Raw genomic sequence first — 23570 nt, 5'->3', positions numbered from 1 at the left:
CCTAACTCTTTATTTCTAACTCCTACCTCTCCATACGATGTGCGCAAGACTATATTATCATTAAAAAACACAAACAGTGTAGGTTTTGATGACATAAACACTAAAGTAGTAAAATACGTACGTGACTCAATTTCAGTTCCACTGTCATACATAATCAACCTATGCTTCTCTAAAGGCGTTTACCCTAATAGTTTAAAAACTGCTACAATAAGACCACTGCATAAGAAGGGTGACAAGGAAAACGCGAGTAATTACCGTCCAATTGCCATTTTGCCGACATTCTCCAAAGTTTTTGAAAAAACGATATATGACCTCATTTACAAATTCTTAGATAAATACAGATTGCTGATTGATGAACAGAAAGGTTTCCGAAAAAACACCTGTATTAACGTAGCTATATATGATTTAATAAACAAAGCTCTTAGGTGTCTTGATAATAGAAAAGCATCTTGTGCCATATACATGGATATGTCCAAGGCATTCGACTATGTAGACCACGACATCCTTCTGAATAAACTGAATAAGTACGGAATTCGAGGAAACGCCTTAGATCTCCTAAAATCGTATCTAGAAAACAGGGAACAGTACACTGTTATTGACCAGATATGTGTGAAAACTGGAGAGGAGATAACATATGCGTCGGAACGCCGAAGAATCAGGTATGGCGTACCGCAAGGTAGTGTGCTGGGTCCACTCTTATTTATTCTCTATATTAACGACATTACTAAGTCAATACATTATCCCATGATACTGTTCGCTGATGATAGCACCATATTTATAGAATTAGATACAAATAGTGACTATGAACGTGAGGTCAATGATACCCTAAAACAAATTATTAAATGGTTAGAAACTAATAACTTAAAGGTTAATATAGACAAGACTTGCCTAATGCAATTTAGTCAACGAAAATCAGTCCCAACATTAAATATTAACTATGCCGGTAAAAACATAGCCAAGGCACATACAACAAAATTTTTGGGCATACATATGGACAGTGACATGTCCTGGGAGTCACATAATAAAGAAGTGTGCAAAAAAATATATCAGTTTTCTTTTGCCCTCTATAAGCTTTCAAAGATTTGTGACCGAGCTACAGTTTTGACAGCATATCACGGTTTTGTGTCCTCAACACTTAGATATGGTATTGTGTTTTGGGGAAACTCCTCGTTCAGAGAATTAGTGTTTTTAGCTCAAAAGAGATGTATCAGGGCCATTGTAGGAATATATCCCCCACAAAGCTGTCAACCACACTTCATATCACTGAAGTTGCTCACTTTTCCCTGTTTGTACATATTTGAATGTTGTTTATTTGTCAAAAATAATCCTAATTTGTTTAAATTTAGAAGGGCACCGTTAAGGTTAAATTTCCGCCCGAGAAAACCTGAAATAGACATAAGTAGAAGCAACACTGCCCTAATGCAAAAGAATATTCTAGTCATGGGACCGAAATTGTTTAATAAACTTCCTGAAGCATGGCAAAGCTTACCTGCAAGTAGGTTCAAGGGTGTGCTGTACATGTTTCTTTGTAATAAATGCTACTATAACGTTAATGAATTTTTAGATGATGAATGTATAACTTTGACATAAATACCATATATTTTTTTTCTGATTTTTCCCTGACATTGCATGTGTACTTTGAATATAAATTATTTAGTGTAAATATTATGTAAATGTATTTAGTATTAAGGTAATTATTTTACGATCTGCTTTGTAAATATATTGCCAAATTATATTTCGTACGCCTACACGGCTCATCATGGCTGATATAAACAATATAACCTATTGTCACCTAATTGTTACCTGTGATGACGAAATAAATATATTTGATTGATTTGATTGATTGATTGAAAAGATAGAGCGGCGTGTGCGCTCGTTGTAGTGCGAGACAAGAAGAAGGGCGTGTCGGGGGTGGTGTTGCCAGACTAGAATTTACTCGGCCGTTTAAGGCACACATTTACACGCCACACCTACTTTGTTATTTGTAAACTAGTATCTAGATATTGTAAGTAGGTACCTACCTACATAATCAAATGCACAGTCAAGTGTAAAGATATGGGTGTACGTACACATCTTACTCAAAAATATGTCCCATAGCATCTTACTCTGGTCTGCCGGCGTATCATGCTGCCAATTTTATCACTTATCCACGTGGATAAAGCATCCTTCACGCTTTAGCAAATAGGTCAGTGTGAGAGTGACAGATGTCTTATCCACGTGGATAAGTGATAAAATTGGCAGCATGATAGCTGGTGTAATAAGAGCGTAGGTAGTAAGTATCATATTTTATGAGACGATTTTTTCTGTTCTACCTACATATTTGTTTTTACAGGGAGGTCAAGTTGGGAGTTTAGCCGCTTATCTACGCTTGGGCTAACATTGATACTTAGTAGACCGATTTTCATGAAACATGGCTAAGAACACTCCCGACTAACTCAGCTTTCAGACAAAAAAAACTAAATCTAAACCGGTTCAATCGTTCGGGAGCTACGATGCCACAGACCGACACACACACACACACACAAACAAACAGACAGACAAACAAACTTATAACACTCGTCGTTTTTGCGTCGGGGGTTAAAAAGAAGTTGTACAGACTTTTTTTAACCACTGGCATATCCAATTGAAGGGCCTACCGAATACTAAGTTCAACGTATTTTCTCCTTGACGCACTTATTGAAAATTGTACTAGTGCAAGAGGGAGAGACAACACATGGTTCGCGGTAAGCCCCCTAATATCCGACAAGTGGGGCTGGCTCTCACGTTCGCTTAATTTGGATAGAGGCGACATCTAGTGTTAACTGTGAGTACTCTCATGGACAATGTGCTAACTACGAACGTTCTCCTGTTGCATTGCAGCAGCGTATTTTCAACGTTGGTACCTTAGTACCTATGTAGTTTATTGTTTTGCCACTAGGAGATACATGTACCTAGGTACCTACCTATCAGCTACCTATGTTGTAACTGTTGTAAGGTAAGTGGCGACAATGTAATCTATTAGCAATAGTTATTTGTTATACAAGGGGGCAAAGTTGTATTTTAACGCCGAGTGTGGAATTGAAAAACGAGCAAGTGAAAGGATTCTATAGTTGAACCACGAGCGAAGCGAGTGGTTCGAGAATAGAATCCTGAACTTGCGAGTTTTTTTAACACACGAGAAGTAAAATACATTCGCACCCGAGTGTAACACAAAACTTTTCCCCTCACTATAGCGAGGAAACTACAACGCAAAAAATGCGTTTATCACTGTTTCCAGTAGTTCCACAGGTGGTAAATCATCTTTATTACTAGATTCACCTACTTTTATCAATTTTAAAGCAGTTAATTTGACTTTATTCAAGGTCAAATTACTTTACCCACTAGTGGATAAAATGCGTTTTTACCCGCTGGTATTAAAGGACAAAACACGTGTTTCCGAGGTAGTGAGGGGAAAAGATAATTGAGTAGGTATACAGTGTTTTGTATGTGGTACAATGTGGGGAAACCGGAAACTATAGTGGGTGTGGGTCCCAATAAAACATTGGTATAGAGAGCAGTAAGTATTCATATTCTTAAGGCTGCTTTCAAAAAAAACGTCAAAAGAATGTAAAATTGATAGTTTTAGTCGGTGAAATACTACACTTTCCGTTATCCAATAGATTTATTTAATTCAAGTTCCAGTTAGAGCGTCTTATTATCTTGATTTTTATAAGACTGGATTTTTGAAAAGTAACTCACTAAATTAATTATGAATTTTTCTCTAATGCACGTTTAGAAAAACGCACGTATAGAGCTGAATCAGTCGATCTTATTTGTAAAATTTGGACAATTTTGAATATTAAAACGGGTAAATTTATAATTCGTATATCCTGTACCACAATCATTTCAGACTAGATTTTTATATTAAGTTTTTGAAAAAGAGTAAACTAGCCTAAGGCGAATTCAATTTTTTTCAGAAATTACCTAAAATTAAGTGACAATTTCTTTGAAAATCTACATCACATCGAAGTTAGTTTTGTACTAAATTAATCTGCAACGTTTACTTAAATTGCTGTTATGCCTTAGTGATTATAAATTGCTATTATTGATTTTTGCCAATTTTTTGAAAACGAGCCTTCACCGGTACAATTATTACCACTTTTGGACATTTTCTCATATTTTGTTAGACCAAGTAGAAAAAGTCCTATAATGTGATATATATTTATAAACTACTCGCAAAGCCCTTTAATTTGATACCACACACGGTATGATCGAGCGCTCGGTTGCGATTTCACTATTTTTAACACGAAAGCCCTCTTAACCTCCTCAAAAATCTTTTCAAACTGTAGGTTTAAAAAATAAATTACGATCATTTTAATAAAAATATATATTTTTATTTTCAGAAAAACATTCAAGACAAAACACGTAAAATAAATAAAACTATTGCTATTGAACAAAAATTACAGTAACTTGGTACTTCGTTAATTCATTACACTTTTACATAATATGACGATTTGAGGATTTATAAGGAAATGTTCTGGAATAAATTAGTACAGTAATACAGTAGTATTGGAAATATTATTTGGAATAATCAGTATAGGTACATTAGGCAATATCCTTCAATTGATAGGTACATTAGGCAATATCCTTCTGAGTCTGTTCGGAAAGTGAGTTGTGGAATGTATTGGACCCCATGCATTTCACTCTTCACTTTCCGAACAGACTCTATTGAACACAAATGAGGTTTGGAATGTATTTTATTTGTTTATACTGTGTGTCACATTTTCAGGGAATTTTAGGTCAATTGTACTCAAAATCACGAGCGCTCTCTATGTCAATAGGAGACAAAAAGTGTCCCAGAATTTCTGTAGGTACATCTTTGTTACTTCATCATCTTTTTTACCCCGCACAAAATGGGAAATGATAACAAAATAAGAAAAAATCGTATGGGACAATTTTTTACCTATTAGGATTGAAAAAGCCCGTGATTCTGAGTAAAATGGCAAAAAAAAGAAACTCTTTTAAAGTAAAAAGAATCACACAAAGTTCGACGTTTTGGTGACAATGTACCTTTTAATTGAGTAGGTGACAAAAATTTTTTATTTTTTTTTAAATTTATTTACTCAAAAAAGGTTACACAGTATTATTCTAATTATAGTATTTTCGCCAAACTGTATGACAGTTTGTTGGCGAATGCAAGCACTCACTATTATTTCCTTATCGTCACTAAATAAACTATTATTAGAACCTTTTTAATGAGGCATGCACACCAGAGGGAGTTATGGAAATCAAAGGGGAGAGGCATTTGGCCAGCAGTGGGACACTAACAACGGTATAATTAAAAAAGGTACCTTGTAGGTATATGTACGTAATATATGTATTAGGTTACGTAGCTGCTGCTAATGAAGCTTATAATCAATTCTTAGATTTGTTTCAACTGTTTTATGACTTGTGTTTTCCTCATACTAGATTAAAAATTACCTCAACAAAAAAACCAAGATGGATCTCATCAGGAATAAAAAAATGTTGTTTAAAAAAGAGAGCCTTACTTTGGAAATGTAGAGTATGCCCTGACGAAAATAACAAGAGGCGTTTTAAGCAATATTCTAAGCGTTTGAGAAAAGTGATAATGTTGACGAAAAAGTCCCAAAATGATTATTACATAAAATGTTCATCAAATAAATCTAAAGCTACTTGGAATATTATCAACAGCACCAAAGCTGTTAATCCCAAGGAAAATATAAACCATATAAGATGTAACGGCAACTTGATAACAGATCCTCAATTAATCGCACAGGAATTCAATGATCATTTCATAGATCAAGTAAAATTGATTACCGATTCTAATGATTATAATACTGCTGTAATAAACAATAATTTAGATAAGCAATATAGGCATAGTACATTGACATTTAATTCATCACGTTCCTTATTTATGCAATCAACAAGTCCGCAAGAAGTTTTAAACATAATATATTCTTTGAAAAATAGCAATAGTACCGGTTATGACGGAATATGCACCAAAGTCATTAAGAGTGTTGCACCTATATTAGTATACCCAATTAGTTATATTATAAATTTATGCATAGAGCAGGGTACCTTTCCAGAAAAACTGAAAATAGCAATTGTGCGACCGCTTCATAAAAAAGGGGAGAAAGAAAATATTGATAACTACAGGCCAATTGCACTTCTTCCAGTATTTTCTAAAGTCTTTGAAAGGGTATTTTATAGTCGCATTAGTTTATATTTTGAATCTAATAACTTATTTGCGCAAGAACAAAAGGGATTCCGTAAAAATAAGTCCATAAACATGGCTATTTTTGATTTATTAAAAGTAATCGTGTCGAATATGGATAAAAGACAACCAGTTTGCGCCCTGTACATGGATTTAACTAAGGCCTTCGACTTGGTAGATCACAATATTTTAATGCACAAGTTGTACTGTTATGGTTTACGCGGAAATACCTATGATTTGATACTGTCATACTTAGCTGGTAGGAGACAAATGGTTCAAATAGACTACATAAGCTTAAAAACGAAATGCGAGGTTACCTTTTCATCTAAATACAGAGATGTCACACGTGGCGTTCCACAAGGAAGCGTATTGGGGCCATTACTATTCCTCATCTATATAAATGATCTCCCACAGTCCGTTGAGCACCCAATGGTTCTCTTTGCCGACGACAGCACATTGGTATAGAGAGCAGTAAGTATTCATATTCTTAAGGCTGCTTTCAAAAAAAACGTCAAAAGAATGTAAAATTGATAGTTTTAGTCGGTGAAATACTACACTTTCCGTTATCCAATAGATTTATTTAATTCAAGTTCCAGTTAGAGCGTCTTATTATCTTGATTTTTATAAGACTGGATTTTTGAAAAGTAACTCACTAAATTAATTATGAATTTTTCTCTAATGCACGTTTAGAAAAACGCACGTATAGAGCTGAATCAGTCGATCTTATTTGTAAAATTTGGACAATTTTGAATATTAAAACGGGTAAATTTATAATTCGTATATCCTGTACCACAATCATTTCAGACTAGATTTTTATATTAAGTTTTTGAAAAAGAGTAGGGTAAGATGGTTGACAGTGGATCACTCCATTTTTCAGAAGCCATATCTCAGGAATGGTTTGACATATTTACATTTTGTTTCGACTCTTATATACATCATTTATTTAAGATTTATTGTGTTGTGGTTTAAAAGCTATATTATGAGACATGTATGGTCACTAACGCTTTTTAAAAAAAATAGAATTTGATCCACTGTGCAACAGGGGGTGTGAACAATGGATATACCAGTGGTTTACAGTGGACCAAAGAGAATCATATCAGAAAGATAAGGGGAAAAAGAATGAAACAGAACATGTATTATTTTTTATTAAAATAGTCAATACTAAATATCAAAACCTAGTAACATAGGTGTACTGATCATCTAACTAAAAGATCCAATTTCTAAGAATTTCAACTTTACTGCCTTAGAAGCTTAGTAAATAGCCATACAATAAAACAAAAATAAATATTTCTTGTTATCTAACTTAAACTTTATAATGTAAGAAAATTAGAACAATAATTATTATGCGTATATAAATAATTAACTACTCAAAATGCTTTTATGGGATCAATATTTCTGAAATGAACATTTTGACCATACAACATAAGTAAGAGCCACATAAAAATAGTCTTCCAAGATTGTTTAATGGCAGCCTATGCTTTTTCCACTCGTTCGTTTGGTATTCCGCCTTCTTTTCTACAGGTGACCCTTTTCCGCAGCAGTCTGTAACATAGCAATGTGTACTAAATCTGACCCACTGTGTACTTGACCCAGATGACCCAGTGTCAACCCACACGCGAAAAAAATTAAATAATTAGAAACAAATACAAAAAAAATATTTATAGCGGAAAATGTTAAAACACACAATAGCTTTTTAATCAAGTTAGTAATAAAAACGATAACAAGACATTCAATGGCACATAATTCGAAATTATACGATAATATCCAACTTACGTAAATATGCTACCCGCGGAGTGATATCACGTTCACACCTGCACACGACGTTCTGTTCGCGCGGTCCCGTGGGCACTGAGCTAGTAGGTACGTGTTGGCCAGAGGTATCCAAGGCGCGTAATAAACTAATAATAGTGTATTTAGATTCGTCGTAGTGTGCGTGACCTATTGTGCACCAGCGACCCACTGTCAACCACCTTACCCTAAACTAGCCTAAGGCGAATTCAATTTTTTTCAGAAATTACCTAAAATTAAGTGACAATTTCTTTGAAAATCTACATCACATCGAAGTTAGTTTTGTACTAAATTAATCTGCAACGTTTACTTAAATTGCTGTTATGCCTTAGTGATTATAAATTGCTATTATTGATTTTTGCCAATTTTTTGAAAACGAGCCTTCACCGGTACAATTATTACCACTTTTGGACATTTTCTCATATTTTGTTAGACCAAGTAGAAAAAGTCCTATAATGTGATATATATTGTTCCGTCGAGGAACAGAGATTTTTAGTTTTAATTTCTTTTCTTGATATAGTTAAATAGTTATTTCATTTTCATACATACAAGGCAACACAATTTTGAAAGAATACTTTTTTCCATGTATATGTAGCACAGTTTTTTGGAGCTGGCAATTACAGAAGTCCCAAAGCGACTTTCCGGTGCGCCTGCCCCGCCACCTGGCGGATATATAAGAAAAAACTCTCTCTTCGACCGTGCGAGCGCCATGATCTACGCTCCCGTTATTACGAATTAAAAAATAGTTATCGGTGCACCGGCGCGACATAAACGTGAAAATTGACATTTTAAGTGATATTCCGACCAGTGACCTAAGCTTCCGTTTATATGTGACAATCGTTTTAGTGTGAGGATTTTCCCAAAGTGTTTCCACGTGGCCCCACAAGCGCCTCTGGACAAATGTAAGTAGCCTCACCAATTAAACGCCGCTACATATAGTTTTTTGATCCGTTCGATCCGGATTTTTCTTTCTCACGTTGTGTTGCCCGTGTATTTTGCGGTATTACGTACCCATCATTCCAATTACATACGTTTGTAGTTCAATTTTTCATTGTAATTTCCGCCATCTTTGCTCACGGCAAAATGGTACCGAATCCTACAGACGGTGTCGAAACCGACACATCGTGTATGACACAAGATTTATTCGAGCGAGATCTAATTCTCGACGAATTAAAACGAACATTACAGTTCGCAGCAACGAATATAGAACAATTTCGTTCAAGAACTTCCGATTTAACAGCGCACCAGCGAAAGTTTACCAAAATTCAAACTAAGATCGAAAAGGCATTAATTAAGTCTAATAGCTTCAACAAAGAAGCCAACATTAAGATTCGAAATGATTTCAACGATTTATATTACGCGATAGTTACGTATTTAAATAACCTAAAGGAGGTAGATGTAGAAAAGCGGCGAGCGAGCCGCATTCCTGTGCCTAGCCAACACGACACGTTTATGAACGACCGTCGAAACTTGCCTAAATTGTCGCTTCCTGAATTTCACGGTGAACCTACGGGCTGGCCCGCCTTTTTCGACTTATTTCAATCGTTGGTCCACAACAACAATGCCTACACTGACGCGGAAAAGTTTAGGTATTTACTACTTTCGGTTAAAAACGAACCATTTAATTTAATTAAATCAATTCCCATAACGGAAAGTAATTATTCAATTGCGATCGATGTTCTAAAATCCCGTTATGACAACAAACGCATTATTGCGTCACAACATCTAGATAAATTATTCGATATCGATTCTTGTTCCGCGCGCTCATCAGTTGTTGCTATGCGAAATTTGCTTAATGTTTACCACGAAAATATTAAAGCACTTGAAGTTTTGGAGTTTCCGGTTAAAGAATGGGACTTCGTTCTGTTAAATTTATTATTACGTAAAATTCCCGTTAATACGCGAAAAGAATATGAACGTTCTTTAACCAACCCAAGTGAAATACCTAAAGTCCAAACCTTAATAACATTCTTAGAGCGCGAACTTACGGCGGAACAGATGATTACAGTTTCCCATATACAGTCCACAAAAAATAATTCCTTAAGTACAACAAATAAAAATAATTTAATTTCAAATCAAATTACACCTAAACGGGTTTTAATTACGAATACGTCAGACCAAACTCGACCGTATGTCGATACGAATAAGGTTCGATCTTGCGTGAAGTGCAAAGGCTCGCATGCCCTTCACAAATGTTTGGAGTTTTTAAATTTGTCTACTAAAGATAGATTCACATTTGTTCAAACAAATAACATTTGTTATAATTGTTTATGTTCCGGACATGACTTACGTAATTGTAAATCAAGTTTTAAGTGTCGTAAGTGCAATAAGAAGCACCACACCTTAATTCATTTAGATTCGGACCTTACGCGTACGCGACCCTTCCCGGCGAACAATGAAGCCGCGGAACTAGTTGCCGTCTCGCTCGCTCTAACGGAGCAGTCGCAGCCCGGCGCGGGCGCTGTCTCGAGCCCATCAGCTGTTCACGGCGTGAATCAAAATAATCTAGGTTTAGGTATTGAGCCTCATACGGTGTTACTGTCAACTGCGTTGGTTGACCTTTATTACGAAGGTAATAAAATTGCTACAATTCGTTGTATGTTAGACGGGGGCTCACAAGCAGCTCTTATTACTGAATCGTGTATGCAACGATTAAATTTACCGCGACGAAATGTCAGCGAGCCGTTGGTAGGTGTCGGTGATTTACCGCTCAACCCTAGGGGTACCTTCGTGTGCTCAATTTCGCCCAAGGGCAAACAAAGTCCAAGTATTCCTTTGGAGGCTACTATTTTGTCAAAATTAACCCGTCAAATGCCTAGTGTACCACTAGCACCGTACGGGGAATGGCCTCATTTGCAAGGGCTCGCTCTAGCCGACCCTGAATTTCATAAACCTCAGCCGGTTGACATGATACTTGGCGAGGACATTTTCATGGATGTCATTCGCGAGGGTATAGTCAGGGGTAAACCTGGCACACCCACAGCAATCAATAGTGTATTTGGTTATTTACTAGGGGTAAAGTCAACTTTACTTCTAATATTTCGACTCCACGCCATACTTGTTTTACGTCGTTCGACAACGACAATCTCGAGAAGTTTTGGGAGCTGGAGTCAGTTCCAGAGATGCGGAGTTACACTCCCGAAGAAAAGCTATGCGAATCCTTTTTCCAAAAGACGCATACGCGCGATGAGACAGGGCGATACATAGTTGCTCTGCCATTCAAGCCCGATGCACCGCCCCTCGGCGAGTCTCGGCAAATTGCTCTAGCACGTTTCCACAAACTGGAATACCGTCTAGAACGAAACCCCCAGCTGAAGGCGGAGTATCACGCGTGCCTCCAGGAGTATGTGGATCTTAACCACATGGAGCTCGCGGACGATAACCCCCGCTGGCGCGAGTTATTACATCCCGCACCACTCGGTGTCGAAGATTTCCGACACTACCCGAACTCGTGTTGTCTATGATGCTGGTTGTCGCACAACGAGTGGCTACGCGCTCAATGATGCGTTGCTAAAAGGGCCTAAGTTACACTTAGACATAGTAGATGTACTTCTAAAATTTCGAGTACATAAAGTTGCATTTTGTTCTGATATTAAACAAATGTATCGGAATATTCTTGTACGTGAGAGTGATAGGGACTTTCAGCGCATCCTGTGGCGCAAGTCGCCAGAGGAACCTCTGCGCGATTATAGGCTGCGTACCGTTACTTTTGGTATCAGTAGTTCCCCTTATCTCGCCTTGCGCACAATTAAACAGCTCGCGCATGACGAAGCCGAGCGTTTCCCGCTCGCCTCGCCAGTCCTCCTAAATGACGTGTTCGTCGACGATGTGGTGACCGGCGCAGATACCTTAGCCGAAGCCCTCAATCTGCAGCAGGAGCTGATAGGTATTTGTGCCACGGCCGGGTTCGAATTGCGAAAGTGGCAAAGTAACTCGCCAGCCATTCTCGCTGCCACGCGACCGACAGAGTTTCATGGTGAGCGGCGCGAAAATGTTCATTTTGCCGAAATGGAAAATGACAAAGGGGTCAAGGTCCTTGGACTTCAATGGAATCCAAGATCTGACGCATTTAGTTTCAAAGTTCAAAGTTCTTCGCAGGCCTGTACAAAGCGGGCGATTCTTTCCGAAATTGCAAAAATTTACGACCCCCTCGGGTTATTATCTCCGGTGACATTGTTTGCCAAACATTTAATTCAATTGCTATGGTTAGCCAAAATTTCCTGGGACTCAGAACCCCTATCGATATTACTAACTCATGGACGAGTTTTATTAACGAGCTACCGCTCCTATCGCAAATTTCTTTTCCTCGTCATATTTTCAATACTGACGACTTCGATTCAATCGAAATTCACGGATTTGCCGACGCAAGCAAAATTGCATACGCAGCATGTGTTTATATACGTCTGACGGACAACACCGGGCGAGTTCAAACCTATTTAGTCATGGCTAAAAGTCGCGTTGCACCTCTTCGGGTATGCCTTACTATACCTAGAATGGAATTGATGGGTTGTGTAATCCTATCAAAATTAATTGAAAGAGTTATGCATCTTTACGGTGGTCACATTCACCCCGATCAAGTGTACGCATGGTCTGACAGTTCCGTCGTGCTCGCGTGGCTTCAGTCACCCCCGCACGAATGGAAAACGTTTGTCTCGAACCGCACTAGTGAGATTTTGTCCCGTGTCCCGGCGCGCTGTTGGCGTCACGTCCCGTCAGCTGATAACAGCGCTGACCCGGCGTCTCGCGGTCTGCTCCCCGCCGCGCTCGTACAAAATGACTTGTGGTTCCATGGTCCTACATGGCTCCAACAAAGTCGCGACTCCTGGCCTATACCAAAACCGGTGGTAAACACGAACGAGGAAAAACGCAATACACATGACTCGGCAAGTCTTAGTTATGCATGTGTGTCCACATTGCCTCCTTCCCCGGACGACGACACTCTTATAACGCGATTTTCGTCGCTAGGTAAATTAGTTCGCGTCACGGCAGTCATATTTCGTTTCTACAATAAATGCAGGAAACATAAACAAACATTCCCAAAGTACGTCACCGTACCAGAGTACAATTTTGCATTAAATCGACTAATATTGATTACACAACAAAAAGTGTTCGAAGACGACATTAAGAGGATTTCGTCAAATAAACTTCCGTCAATTCGTTTGCGGCGTCTCACGCCCATTATAGATAGGGATGGTTTGTTACGCGTCGGCGGACGTATTCACAAATCACTTTTACCTTTTGAATCAAAACATCAATTGATTTTACCTAAAAGACATCCTCTTACAAATCTTATCATTGACGATGCGCATATAAAGGAACTACATGCCGGTTCGCAGTGCGTGCAAAACTCGCTCTTACAGCGATACTGGATTATCTCTGGTCGTGATATTGTTCGCCTCCGCGTACATCGTTGTATCAAATGCTTCCGCGCTCGACCGACTCGCTGCCAGCCGCGCATAGGAATGTTACCCTCGGTTCGGCTACGCCCCGCACGTGTGTTTAGTAAAACGTCTTGTGACTTTTGTGGGCCATTCTACGTACGCGCTAATAAGGTTCGTAATGCAAAAATAATAAAATGTTACGTTGCAGTTTTCGTATGTATGAGCGTTAAAGCTGTACATCTTGAGTTAGTTTCCGAACTTTCCACGGAAGGTTTTTTAGCTGCGTTGCGACGTTTCACGTCCCGTCGAGGATATTGTACGGATATATATACCGATTGCGGACGTAACTTTGTTGGTTGTAATAATTACCTTCAAGAGTTATATATTTTTTTACGTAATGATTCGGTCATGAGTGCCCTTAATCAACAAACTTTAAAACAAGGATTAACTTGGCATTTTCAACCACCTTATGCTAGTCATTTCGGTGGATTATTTGAAGCGGCTGTTAAGAGTTTCAAAACTCATTTACATCGCGTAATAGGTACACAAACGCAAACATATGATTGTATGCACACTTTGACGTGTCAAATCGAAGCTGTATTAAACAGTCGTCCGCTCTGCGTTCTGAGTTCGGACTCCGCGGATCCTTTACCTCTTACGCCGGCCCATTTCTTAATCGGTGAGCCCTTAACGGCCCTACCGGACGTTTCTCTGATAGACGAGAACCCTAATCGTCTTACACGTTGGCGCTGGATACAGCAAGCTGTCCAGCATTTCTGGCGTCGATGGAGTCGTGAATATCTCCATCAACTGCAACAAAGTACAAAGTGGCTTCAAGACCGCGGTCCCGCCGTTCGTGAAGGTACTGTTGTTGTGGTATGCGACGACCACCTGCCGCCGCTGCAGTGGAAACTCGCGCGTGTTCATGCTGTCCATCCGGGCAGCGATCAAGTTATTCGCGTCGTAACATTGAAAAGCGGGAACACGTTGTTCAAACGACCTGTTGTGAAGGTCTGTCCCTTACCTTTAGAATAAACTTATACAATCGTTACGACTCTTAATGTTAAGTTAAATATAAGTTTCATAAAATATTTTGGTATACTTTCGTATAGTTTCTTTTTTTTTATTTCTTTTAAAAGTCACTCCGTGTCTTTTAAGGTGAGCGGCATGTTCCGTCGAGGAACAGAGATTTTTAGTTTTAATTTCTTTTCTTGATATAGTTAAATAGTTATTTCATTTTCATACATACAAGGCAACACAATTTTGAAAGAATACTTTTTTCCATGTATATGTAGCACAGTTTTTTGGAGCTGGCAATTACAGAAGTCCCAAAGCGACTTTCCGGTGCGCCTGCCCCGCCACCTGGCGGATATATAAGAAAAAACTCTCTCTTCGACCGTGCGAGCGCCATGATCTACGCTCCCGTTATTACGAATTAAAAAATAGTTATCGGTGCACCGGCGCGACATAAACGTGAAAATTGACATTTTAAGTGATATTCCGACCAGTGACCTAAGCTTCCGTTTATATGTGACAATCGTTTTAGTGTGAGGATTTTCCCAAAGTGTTTCCACGTGGCCCCACAAGCGCCTCTGGACAAATGTAAGTAGCCTCACCAATTAAACGCCGCTACATATATTTATAAACTACTCGCAAAGCCCTTTAATTTGATACCACACACGGTATGATCGAGCGCTCGGTTGCGATTTCACTATTTTTAACACGAAAGCCCTCTTAACCTCCTCAAAAATCTTTTCAAACTGTAGGTTTAAAAAATAAATTACGATCATTTTAATAAAAATATATATTTTTATTTTCAGAAAAACATTCAAGACAAAACACGTAAAATAAATAAAACTATTGCTATTGAACAAAAATTACAGTAACTTGGTACTTCGTTAATTCATTACACTTTTACATAATATGACGATTTGAGGATTTATAAGGAAATGTTCTGGAATAAATTAGTACAGTAATACAGTAGTATTGGAAATATTATTTGGAATAATCAGTATAGGTACATTAGGCAATATCCTTCAATTGATAGGTACATTAGGCAATATCCTTCTGAGTCTGTTCGGAAAGTGAGTTGTGGAATGTATTGGACCCCATGCATTTCACTCTTCACTTTCCGAACAGACTCTATTGAACACAAATGAGGTTTGGAATGTATTTTATTTGTTTATACTGTATGTCACATTTTCAGGGAATTTTAGGTCAATTGTACTCAAAATCACGAGCGCTCTCTATGTCAATAGGAGACAAAAAGTGTCCCAGAATTTCTGTAGGTACATCTTTGTTACTTCATCATCTTTTTTACCCCGCACAAAATGGGAAATGATAACAAAATAAGAAAAAATCGTATGGGACAATTTTTAGGGTTCCGTAGTCAACTAGGAACCCTTATAGTTTCGCCATGTCTGTCTGTCCGTCCGTCCGTCCGCGGATAATCTCAGTAACCGTTAGCACTAGAAAGCTGAAATTTGGTACCAATATGTATATCAATCACGCCGACAAAGTGCAAAAATAAAAAATGGGAAAAAATGTTTTATTAGGGTACCCCCCATACATGTAAAGTGGGGGCTGATTTTTTTTTTCATTCGAACCCCAACGTGTGATATATTGTTGGATAGGTATTTAAAAATGAATAAGGGTTTATTACTAAGATCGTTTTTTGATAATATTAATATTTTCGGAAATAATCGCTCCTAAAGGAAAAAAAAGTGCGTCCCCCCCCCTCTAACTTTTGAACCATATGTTCAAAAAATATGAAAAAAATCACAAAAGTAGAACTTTATAAAGACTTTCTAGGAAAATTGTTTTGAACTTGATAGGTTCAGTAGTTTTTGAGAAAAATACGGAAAACTACGGAACCCTACACTGAGCGTGGCCCGACACGCTCTTGGCCGGTTTTTTACCTATTAGGATTGAAAAAGCCCGTGATTCTGTGTAAAATGGCAAAAAAAAAGAAACTCTTTTCAAGTAAAAAGAATCACACAAAGTTCGACGTTTTGGTGACAATGTACCTTTTAATTGAGTAGGTGATAAATTTTTTTAATTTTTTTTTTAATTTATTTACTCAAAAAAGGTTACACAGTATTATTCTAATTATAGTATTTTCGCCAAACTGTATGACAGTTTGTTGGCGAATGCAAGCACTCACTATTATTTCCTTATCGTCACTAAATAAACTATTATTAGAACCTTTTTAATGAGGCATGCAATGCACACCAGAGGGAGTTATGGAAATCAAAGGGGAGAGGCATTTGGCCAGCAGTGGGACACTAACAACGGTATAATTAAAAACCGGCCAAGAGCGTGTCGGGCCACGCTCAGTGTAGGGTTCCGTAGTTTTCCGTATTTTTCTCAAAAACTACTGAACCTATCAAGTTCAAAACAATTTTCCTAGAAAGTATTTATAAAGTTCTACTTTTGTGATTTTTTTCATATTTTTTAAACATACGGTTCAAAAGTTAGAGGGGGGGACGCACTTTTTTTTCCTTTAGGAGCGATTATTTCCGAAAATACTAATATTATCAAAAAACCATCTTAGTAAACCCTTATTCATTTTTAAATACCTATCCAACAATATATCACACGTTGGGGTTGGAGTGAAAAAAAATATCAGCCCCACTTTACATGTAGGGGGGGTACCCTAATAAAACATTTTTTTCCATTTTTTATTTTTGCACTTTGTCGGCGTGATTGAAATACATATTGGTACTAAATTTCAGTTTTCTAGTGCTAACGGTTACTGAGATTATCCGCGGACGGACGGACGGACGGACGGACAGACAGACATGGCGAAACTATAAGGGTTCCTAGTTGACTACGGAACCCTAAAAAGGTACCTTGTAGGTATATGTACGTAATATATGTATTAGGTTACGTAGGTCTAAAAGGCATAATTATTGCAGGTACAGCTTGGCAAAAGAGTAGAAATGGATCAATGAAGTGTCACAATCTGTCAAAATAGTTGCCACATGCAAGACGATTTACGTAGACGGTGGCGCCCCTATCATTATCTACTCTTTTTTGCCAGGCTTTACTTAAATACAAGTATTATGGAATACGGCCATGCTTTCAGCACAGTATAATAAAGAGTACTATCGTACAGTATGGCCACTCCCGCTCCCCGCTGAAAGTGCCGCCCACCCCCTCTCGGTTACCTCACAGTTACCGCCTGTCAAAAACGCGAACAGTCGACCTGTCATATGTCACTCATACAAGCATAGTACGCGTTCACCTACACGAGCTTAGACTGTGTGTTAGGAACGCGCCTCTTTCATATATTTGATCGCCAGTGTCCGAGGTGTGCTTTCAGTGTAAAAAATGTACAGCTGTAAAACTTGAGCCGCGGTATAAGAATTGTAGGAAATTTCTATACTTTACTTTCACTCAGGTATAAAAATATCCTGAATTAGACATATACATTAAACTAAGACATTATTATTTGTTCGATTCTTACGATAAACAATAGGTAATACTTAGGTGGTACATTTAACTATAATAAAATAGGCACAAGACATAACAACATTTATGCATTTTATAGACAGGTATCGGCAGGAGAGAACAGGTACATCATGAAATCATGTACAGTTAGCTGCAAAAGTGCATGGCGAATTGATCAATAAATCATTAATTTCTCCATGCAATTTCGCAGCTGACTGTACATGTTCGATGCTTAGGGTCCTATCAAATGATACGAGAATTCGCATGTAAGTATTATTAGAGATGTAGTGCGAAAAGGGTTTCCTTCGTATTTTTCCGGAACGGTTCGTATTTGTCATGCTAGTTCAGTCAATGTCAGTACATCTTGTGCTGAGACTGACTGAAATAGCATGACACGTTCGTACGGTTCCGTGACAACACGAAAACAAATCTTTAGACATCTGTACATTGCGCTTTTCAATTAGTAACATATGTAGCGGATCAAACAACGCTTCAGAACTACCATTTTGTAACCGCTAAGGAAAAATAAATATATGTGCGCAATCCAAGTAAAATCGCATGCAAGTTCGCGCGCCGTCTACGTCTAAATGAGCCCTTAAGAGTATATAGTAAGAGCATTTCAGTAACTTATAATAGTATTTTATGCAACTGGTGGTTAAAAGAGGTCAAAAAAGGTGAGTGGCGTGGGTAACAATTTGAGGCGAAGCCGAAAATTGTTAATAAAGACGCCACGAGCATTTTTTGACTCAGTTAAACACCGTTGCATACAATACTTTTTCTACGACCAAGCACTTATTTTGAAAGAAAATTAAAAATCAACAAATACCTACTTTCAGTCATCTTAGTTATCTAGTGGACCGCCTACCATTTTGAATATGCAGTTTGAGTGCAAACATGAAAATAAAACTGTCTATGGTATGGTTCTTTGAAGCCTGGCCACTAAGACGAATCGAGCCGAGTTGAATCGAGTTCTCATACATTTGAATGCGATTCGACGCGTCGCCAATGAACGCAGCAAAAAACGAAGGAGTCTCGAGCGAATTGGTTTGTTAAGTTGGTAGCAATGTATTTACTGAACTGTAACAGCTATATCGTGCTACTGCTACTAAATGTTTTCAGGGTATAGACTAGATAGACTTGTCCTGACATCTTTTATGTAGGGTTTTAAAGTTCTATGCACGACCTTGTAACTCACGAATAACAGTACGGGAGTAGAAAAAGACTTATAACAAAATTTAAATAGGTTAATAAAAAAGATGTTTACTTAAAATGCATCGAGTTTGAATAATACTAAAATAAATAATAAAATATACTATACACGTGTTAAATTGTGTAGTGTTTTTATTTATTTATTTATTTATTTATTTTTATTGTGTGCGTGAGCTCCAGTGCCGATACCCACAATTAAATTAGGATTAGGACATTCATAATAATCTCGTGAAAGCACCAAAGTATGTAAAAAACTCGAGAAAAACGCCGAAAACAATACGCATATAAAGTATGATGAATTACTCAAATAATTCAATGCAAACATATAAAAGGTGAAGCGATATGGTAAAGTAAAAGTTGCTAGGTGAATCACCTTGAAGTAGAGGTATACATTTATATGTAAATGTAATATTTAAGTAATTTGATCTCGGTTATTTTTTCTTAACTTTTTTACATACTTTAATTAATACATAACTTAACTTAACTTACTATAAATGCTTAAAATCTAGTGTAACTTGACATTAAACTACTTTACAAACTATTATACGCATAAACTTCTCTCTCTTTACCATATTACGTGTAGGTATTCGATAAATATATTCAGATAATAATTTGTCAAACTTTATCTCATTAATGTTATAGCACCTGAGTAATTCAATATAATTTTATACTACTATTTAAAATACTCCTATGTATCTCTCAACATCCTCCTTGCGTTATCGCGGCATTTGCCACGGCTCATCGGAGCCTGGGGTCCGCTTTGACAACTAATCCCATGTTTTGGCGTAGGCACTAGTTTTTACGAAAGCGACTACCATCTGACCTTCCAACCCGAAGGGCAACTAGACTTTATTGGAATTAGTCCGGTTTCCTCACGATGTTTTCCTTCACCGAAAAGCGACAAAAATACTTCTATCTCTATAAACATAAAATATAATAACGCCTTTTACCACTTGTACTATTACATAGAAGCTTTCAATTATTTTTTTTAAACGCAAAACTTTTAAATTCTAATGGGATTTATATTACACTCACATAGTGTAATATAAATCTAGAATTTTACGTATTATAGTTACCCGTACGTATACTTTAGTGTGGCTGACTACTTGGGCAGCGAATAGTTTGGTTTACTGCGGAAAATAAAAAACTACGAAATACGTAAGGTACAGCGGGGTGAATCTCGACTGGGGGGCAATTGTAACATATGTAACTGATCCATTTTTTTGCATTATTACACTATGATGTTGAGTTCTACATGTATCCACTGAACACGCCTACCATATATAACCGGTGGACACTCTATTTAAACAATGTAAAACATGGAAATAATGGACCAGTTAAATTGGCCCCCCAATACTGGCTGTACCTTACTGAGACTGACTGAAGTGGTCGTAACAAGTAGGTAAGTTTTATGAATGTTTCCGACAAAGTGCTAATTTTACTACTTGGGCGGTTATAAATTATAATACTTCTGCTCTGCACCAAGGATCCAGCGATCCAGGGGTACTTCAGCCTCCCGGCCTGGTGCCGTAGCTGAATGGCATTTCTGCGTCGCGAAACGAAAACAAAACGCGAAAGGTAATCTGGGTCTGTCGCGCCAATACGCAAGAGCGATAGAGATAGATATCTACGAGCGTTTCGTTTCGTGAGCGTTTGTGCCATTCGGCCACGCACCCTGGGCTGGGCACACACATGACCACGTGACCCCCCGAGCTCGAAGCTAGATGCGCCCTTGCTCTGCATATCGTAGCGGCGTCTGCTGCTGAGATTTTAACTTTATAGATTCGCATACCTAGAAACTAATTTTTCCCCTCACTAGCTCCGAAACACGTGTTTTGTCCTTTAATACCAGCGGGTAAAAACGCAATTTATCCGCTAGTGGGTAAAGTAATTTGACCTTGAATAAAGTCAAATTAACTGCTTTAAAATTGATAAAAGTAGGTGAATCTAGTAATAAAGATGATTTACCACCTGTGGAACTACTGGAAACAGTGATAAACGCATTTTTTGCGTTGTAGTTTCCTCGCTATAGTGAGGGGAAAAGTTTTGTGTTACACTCGGGTGCAAATGTATTTTACTTCTCGTGTGTTAAAAACTCGCAAGTTCAGGATTTTATTCTCGAACCACTCGCTTCGCTTGTGGTTCAACTATAGAATCCTTTCACTTGCTCGTTTTTCAATTCCACACTCGGCGTTAAAATACAACTTGTATAACAAATAACTATTTCCAAATCCCATTCTAAATCTTATCTCGTCTCAAGTCCACAATGCAGTAGGCATCATACCCTCCATACTAGTCGTTCTTGGCGTCAGCACCTCGTTGCAAAGGAAGTTTAGTGGCATATCGACGAGATTTCCCTGAATAAGGTCTATTTTCCTGTTCGCGAGCGCCGGGTCGCTGTGCCAGAGGGTCTGCTTGTTTTCTTCTTGGTACTTCTTTAGTTCGGAGAAGGAGTGGACGGCGTCAGTTGGTAGGCAGTGGAATACCTGGAACAACAGATTTCTTTTAACTATAAAACTCCCGTGAGAAACAGCGTGAGTATGCGTCGCGCTTCCATTTATTTTTTTCAAAGTTATCCACCCAATTTTTTTGTAACATAGGTATTTTTTACGCGATTCATGCTCAGAATCGCGAGCTCTTTCGATCCTGATAGGACAAAAAAAATGTCCCAAGATTTCCATACATTTTTCAAACCTTCCATTCCGTTACCGCCATAAAAAATGTATGAAAAAATGGTAACGGAATGGGAAAATAACCTTGGGACACTTTTTTTCTCCTATTAGGATTGAAAGAGCTCGCGATTCTGATATGAGTGCGAACCACATAAAAAATTCCAAAAAAAAAAGGGGTGGGGACAACTTTGAAAAAAAAAATGGCCCAAAGGCGGGGTTGCCACTCTTGAGGAAGATCCTTGGAAATGGATCGCAACAAATGTCGAACGTTATATCGACTTAACACGTGAGTAATCCGCTTAAAATATTTATAAACAGATTTATTTTTGAATAGAAACATACCGTTCTACGTTCTTATTTTTATCTCGAATGACGACTTAAAGACTGTTTCAGATGAATGGCGCTTCACAAACATTCCAGCTGTGAATATGACTCCTAAAAGCCTTGGAAGGTATAATATACACAATAGTATCTTGCAATAGATTTAGTATAAAGCGCATATGACAATTAGGGCCCATATAGACAGTACGAGAACTCGCATACGAGTTTTATTACATTGCGGTATTTGATAGCTGTGCAAAATTGTATGTGACCTCAACCGCTCGCAATGTTACTAAAATCGCATGCGAGTTCGCACGCCGTCTAAATCAGGCCTTAGAGCGTGATGGAGTAGTGTTATCTCTATCACTCTTCAAGAAATAAGATTGTTTTAGATGAATTTCGTTCCGCGGACCTTCCAGCTGTGAACTTGACTCCCAAGTCTTAGAAGACACAATAAATAGACTAGTATATCTGCAGCTGGACTCACCTCCTCATAAACATCGGTGTTCCTCTTAGAGAAGCTCTGCCACACGAGCCTGTAGAACTGCTCGGAGCAAGGATCGTCCAGGTTTATTTCCACTCGCTCCAGGTCTTCCTCCATGAGCCCCAGGTGTTCCCTGAAGAGGCGTTTCCTGAGCGCGCCGGCAACGCGTCCGCAGGGGAAGGTTTGCCCATTCATTGTGCCGTCGGTGAAGCTTTCATCCTGAGGTAAAAGATAAATTTTTAGTACTGGACTGTAGTAGCTGATATCCGTAATAAACATTGCAATTGAAGAAGAAAATAACTATTGTTATACAAGGGGGCAAAGTTGTATTTTAACGCCGAGTGTGGAATTGAAAAACGAGCAAGTGAAAGGAATCCTGAACTTGCGAGTTTTTTAACACACGAGAAGTAAAATACATTTGCACCCGAGTGTAACACAAAACTTTTCCCCTCACTATAGCGAGGAAACTAAAACACAAAAAATGCGTTTATCACTGCTTCCATTAGTTCCACAGGTGGTAAATCATCTGTATTACTAGATTCACCTACTTTTATCAATTTTAAAGACGTTAATTTCACTTTATTCAAGGTCAAATTACTTTACCCACTAGTGGATAAAATGCGTTTTTACCCGCCGGTATTAAAGGACAAAACACGTGTTTCCGAGCTAGTGAGGGGAAAATGTATTTATCAAGTAGGGCTATTATAATGCTCCTGATTGATCACTCAAGAGAGCTAACTTGGGTCGACAGGACGCCCTCCTGCAGTCACCGGCATAAAGAAGTGATGTTTTCTGAACCTTGTCATATTAACGTCTTGTTTGAAATGTCATATAAATTGTCAAACGATTAAAAGCGACAAGGTACAGAAATCATCACTTCTTTATGCCGGTGACTTTACATATATACATCGGTCATCCTAAATCGTTCGGGCGGATAGACTGGAGGCGGATCTCTATGAACAACTGAACACGGCGTCGGCGAAAGCTGGTGTGATACCGCTTTAGGCCTGGCATAGTGGCGTGATCTTATGTTAGAGGCAGTATATTATACAGCGCCCATTAAACAAAGC

The 23570-nt window shown here is 38.2% G+C and overlaps 1 protein-coding gene and 1 long non-coding RNA gene across 3 annotated transcripts in view; one reads left to right on the top strand and one right to left on the bottom strand.

Annotated features, from left to right (window-relative positions):
- Positions 1-15183: 15183 nt before the first annotated feature.
- LOC125228836 lies at positions 15184-15688 on the top strand. Its single transcript, XR_007177331.1, has 2 exons — positions 15184-15379; positions 15410-15688. It is a non-coding gene; the product is annotated as an uncharacterized LOC125228836 (long non-coding RNA).
- A 5488-nt stretch (positions 15689-21176) lies between these two features.
- Positions 21177-23570, bottom strand: part of LOC125229230 (phospholipase D2) — a 65382-nt gene continuing 62988 nt past the window's right edge. For both annotated transcript variants that reach the window (XM_048134027.1, XM_048134025.1), the window contains exons 22-23: positions 22504-22719; positions 21177-21509 (exon numbers count right to left, since the gene is read on the bottom strand). In XM_048134027.1, coding sequence (XP_047989984.1) covers positions 21279-21509; positions 22504-22719 — 447 coding nt within the window. In that variant the 3' untranslated portion in view covers positions 21177-21278. The remainder of the gene's footprint in view (positions 21510-22503; positions 22720-23570) is intronic.

The sequence above is a fragment of the Leguminivora glycinivorella genome, chromosome 8 (genome assembly GCF_023078275.1).
Source record: "Leguminivora glycinivorella isolate SPB_JAAS2020 chromosome 8, LegGlyc_1.1, whole genome shotgun sequence".
Lineage (NCBI taxonomy): Eukaryota > Metazoa > Arthropoda > Insecta > Lepidoptera > Tortricidae > Leguminivora > Leguminivora glycinivorella.
This window is presented reverse-complemented; position numbering and strand designations above follow the sequence as displayed.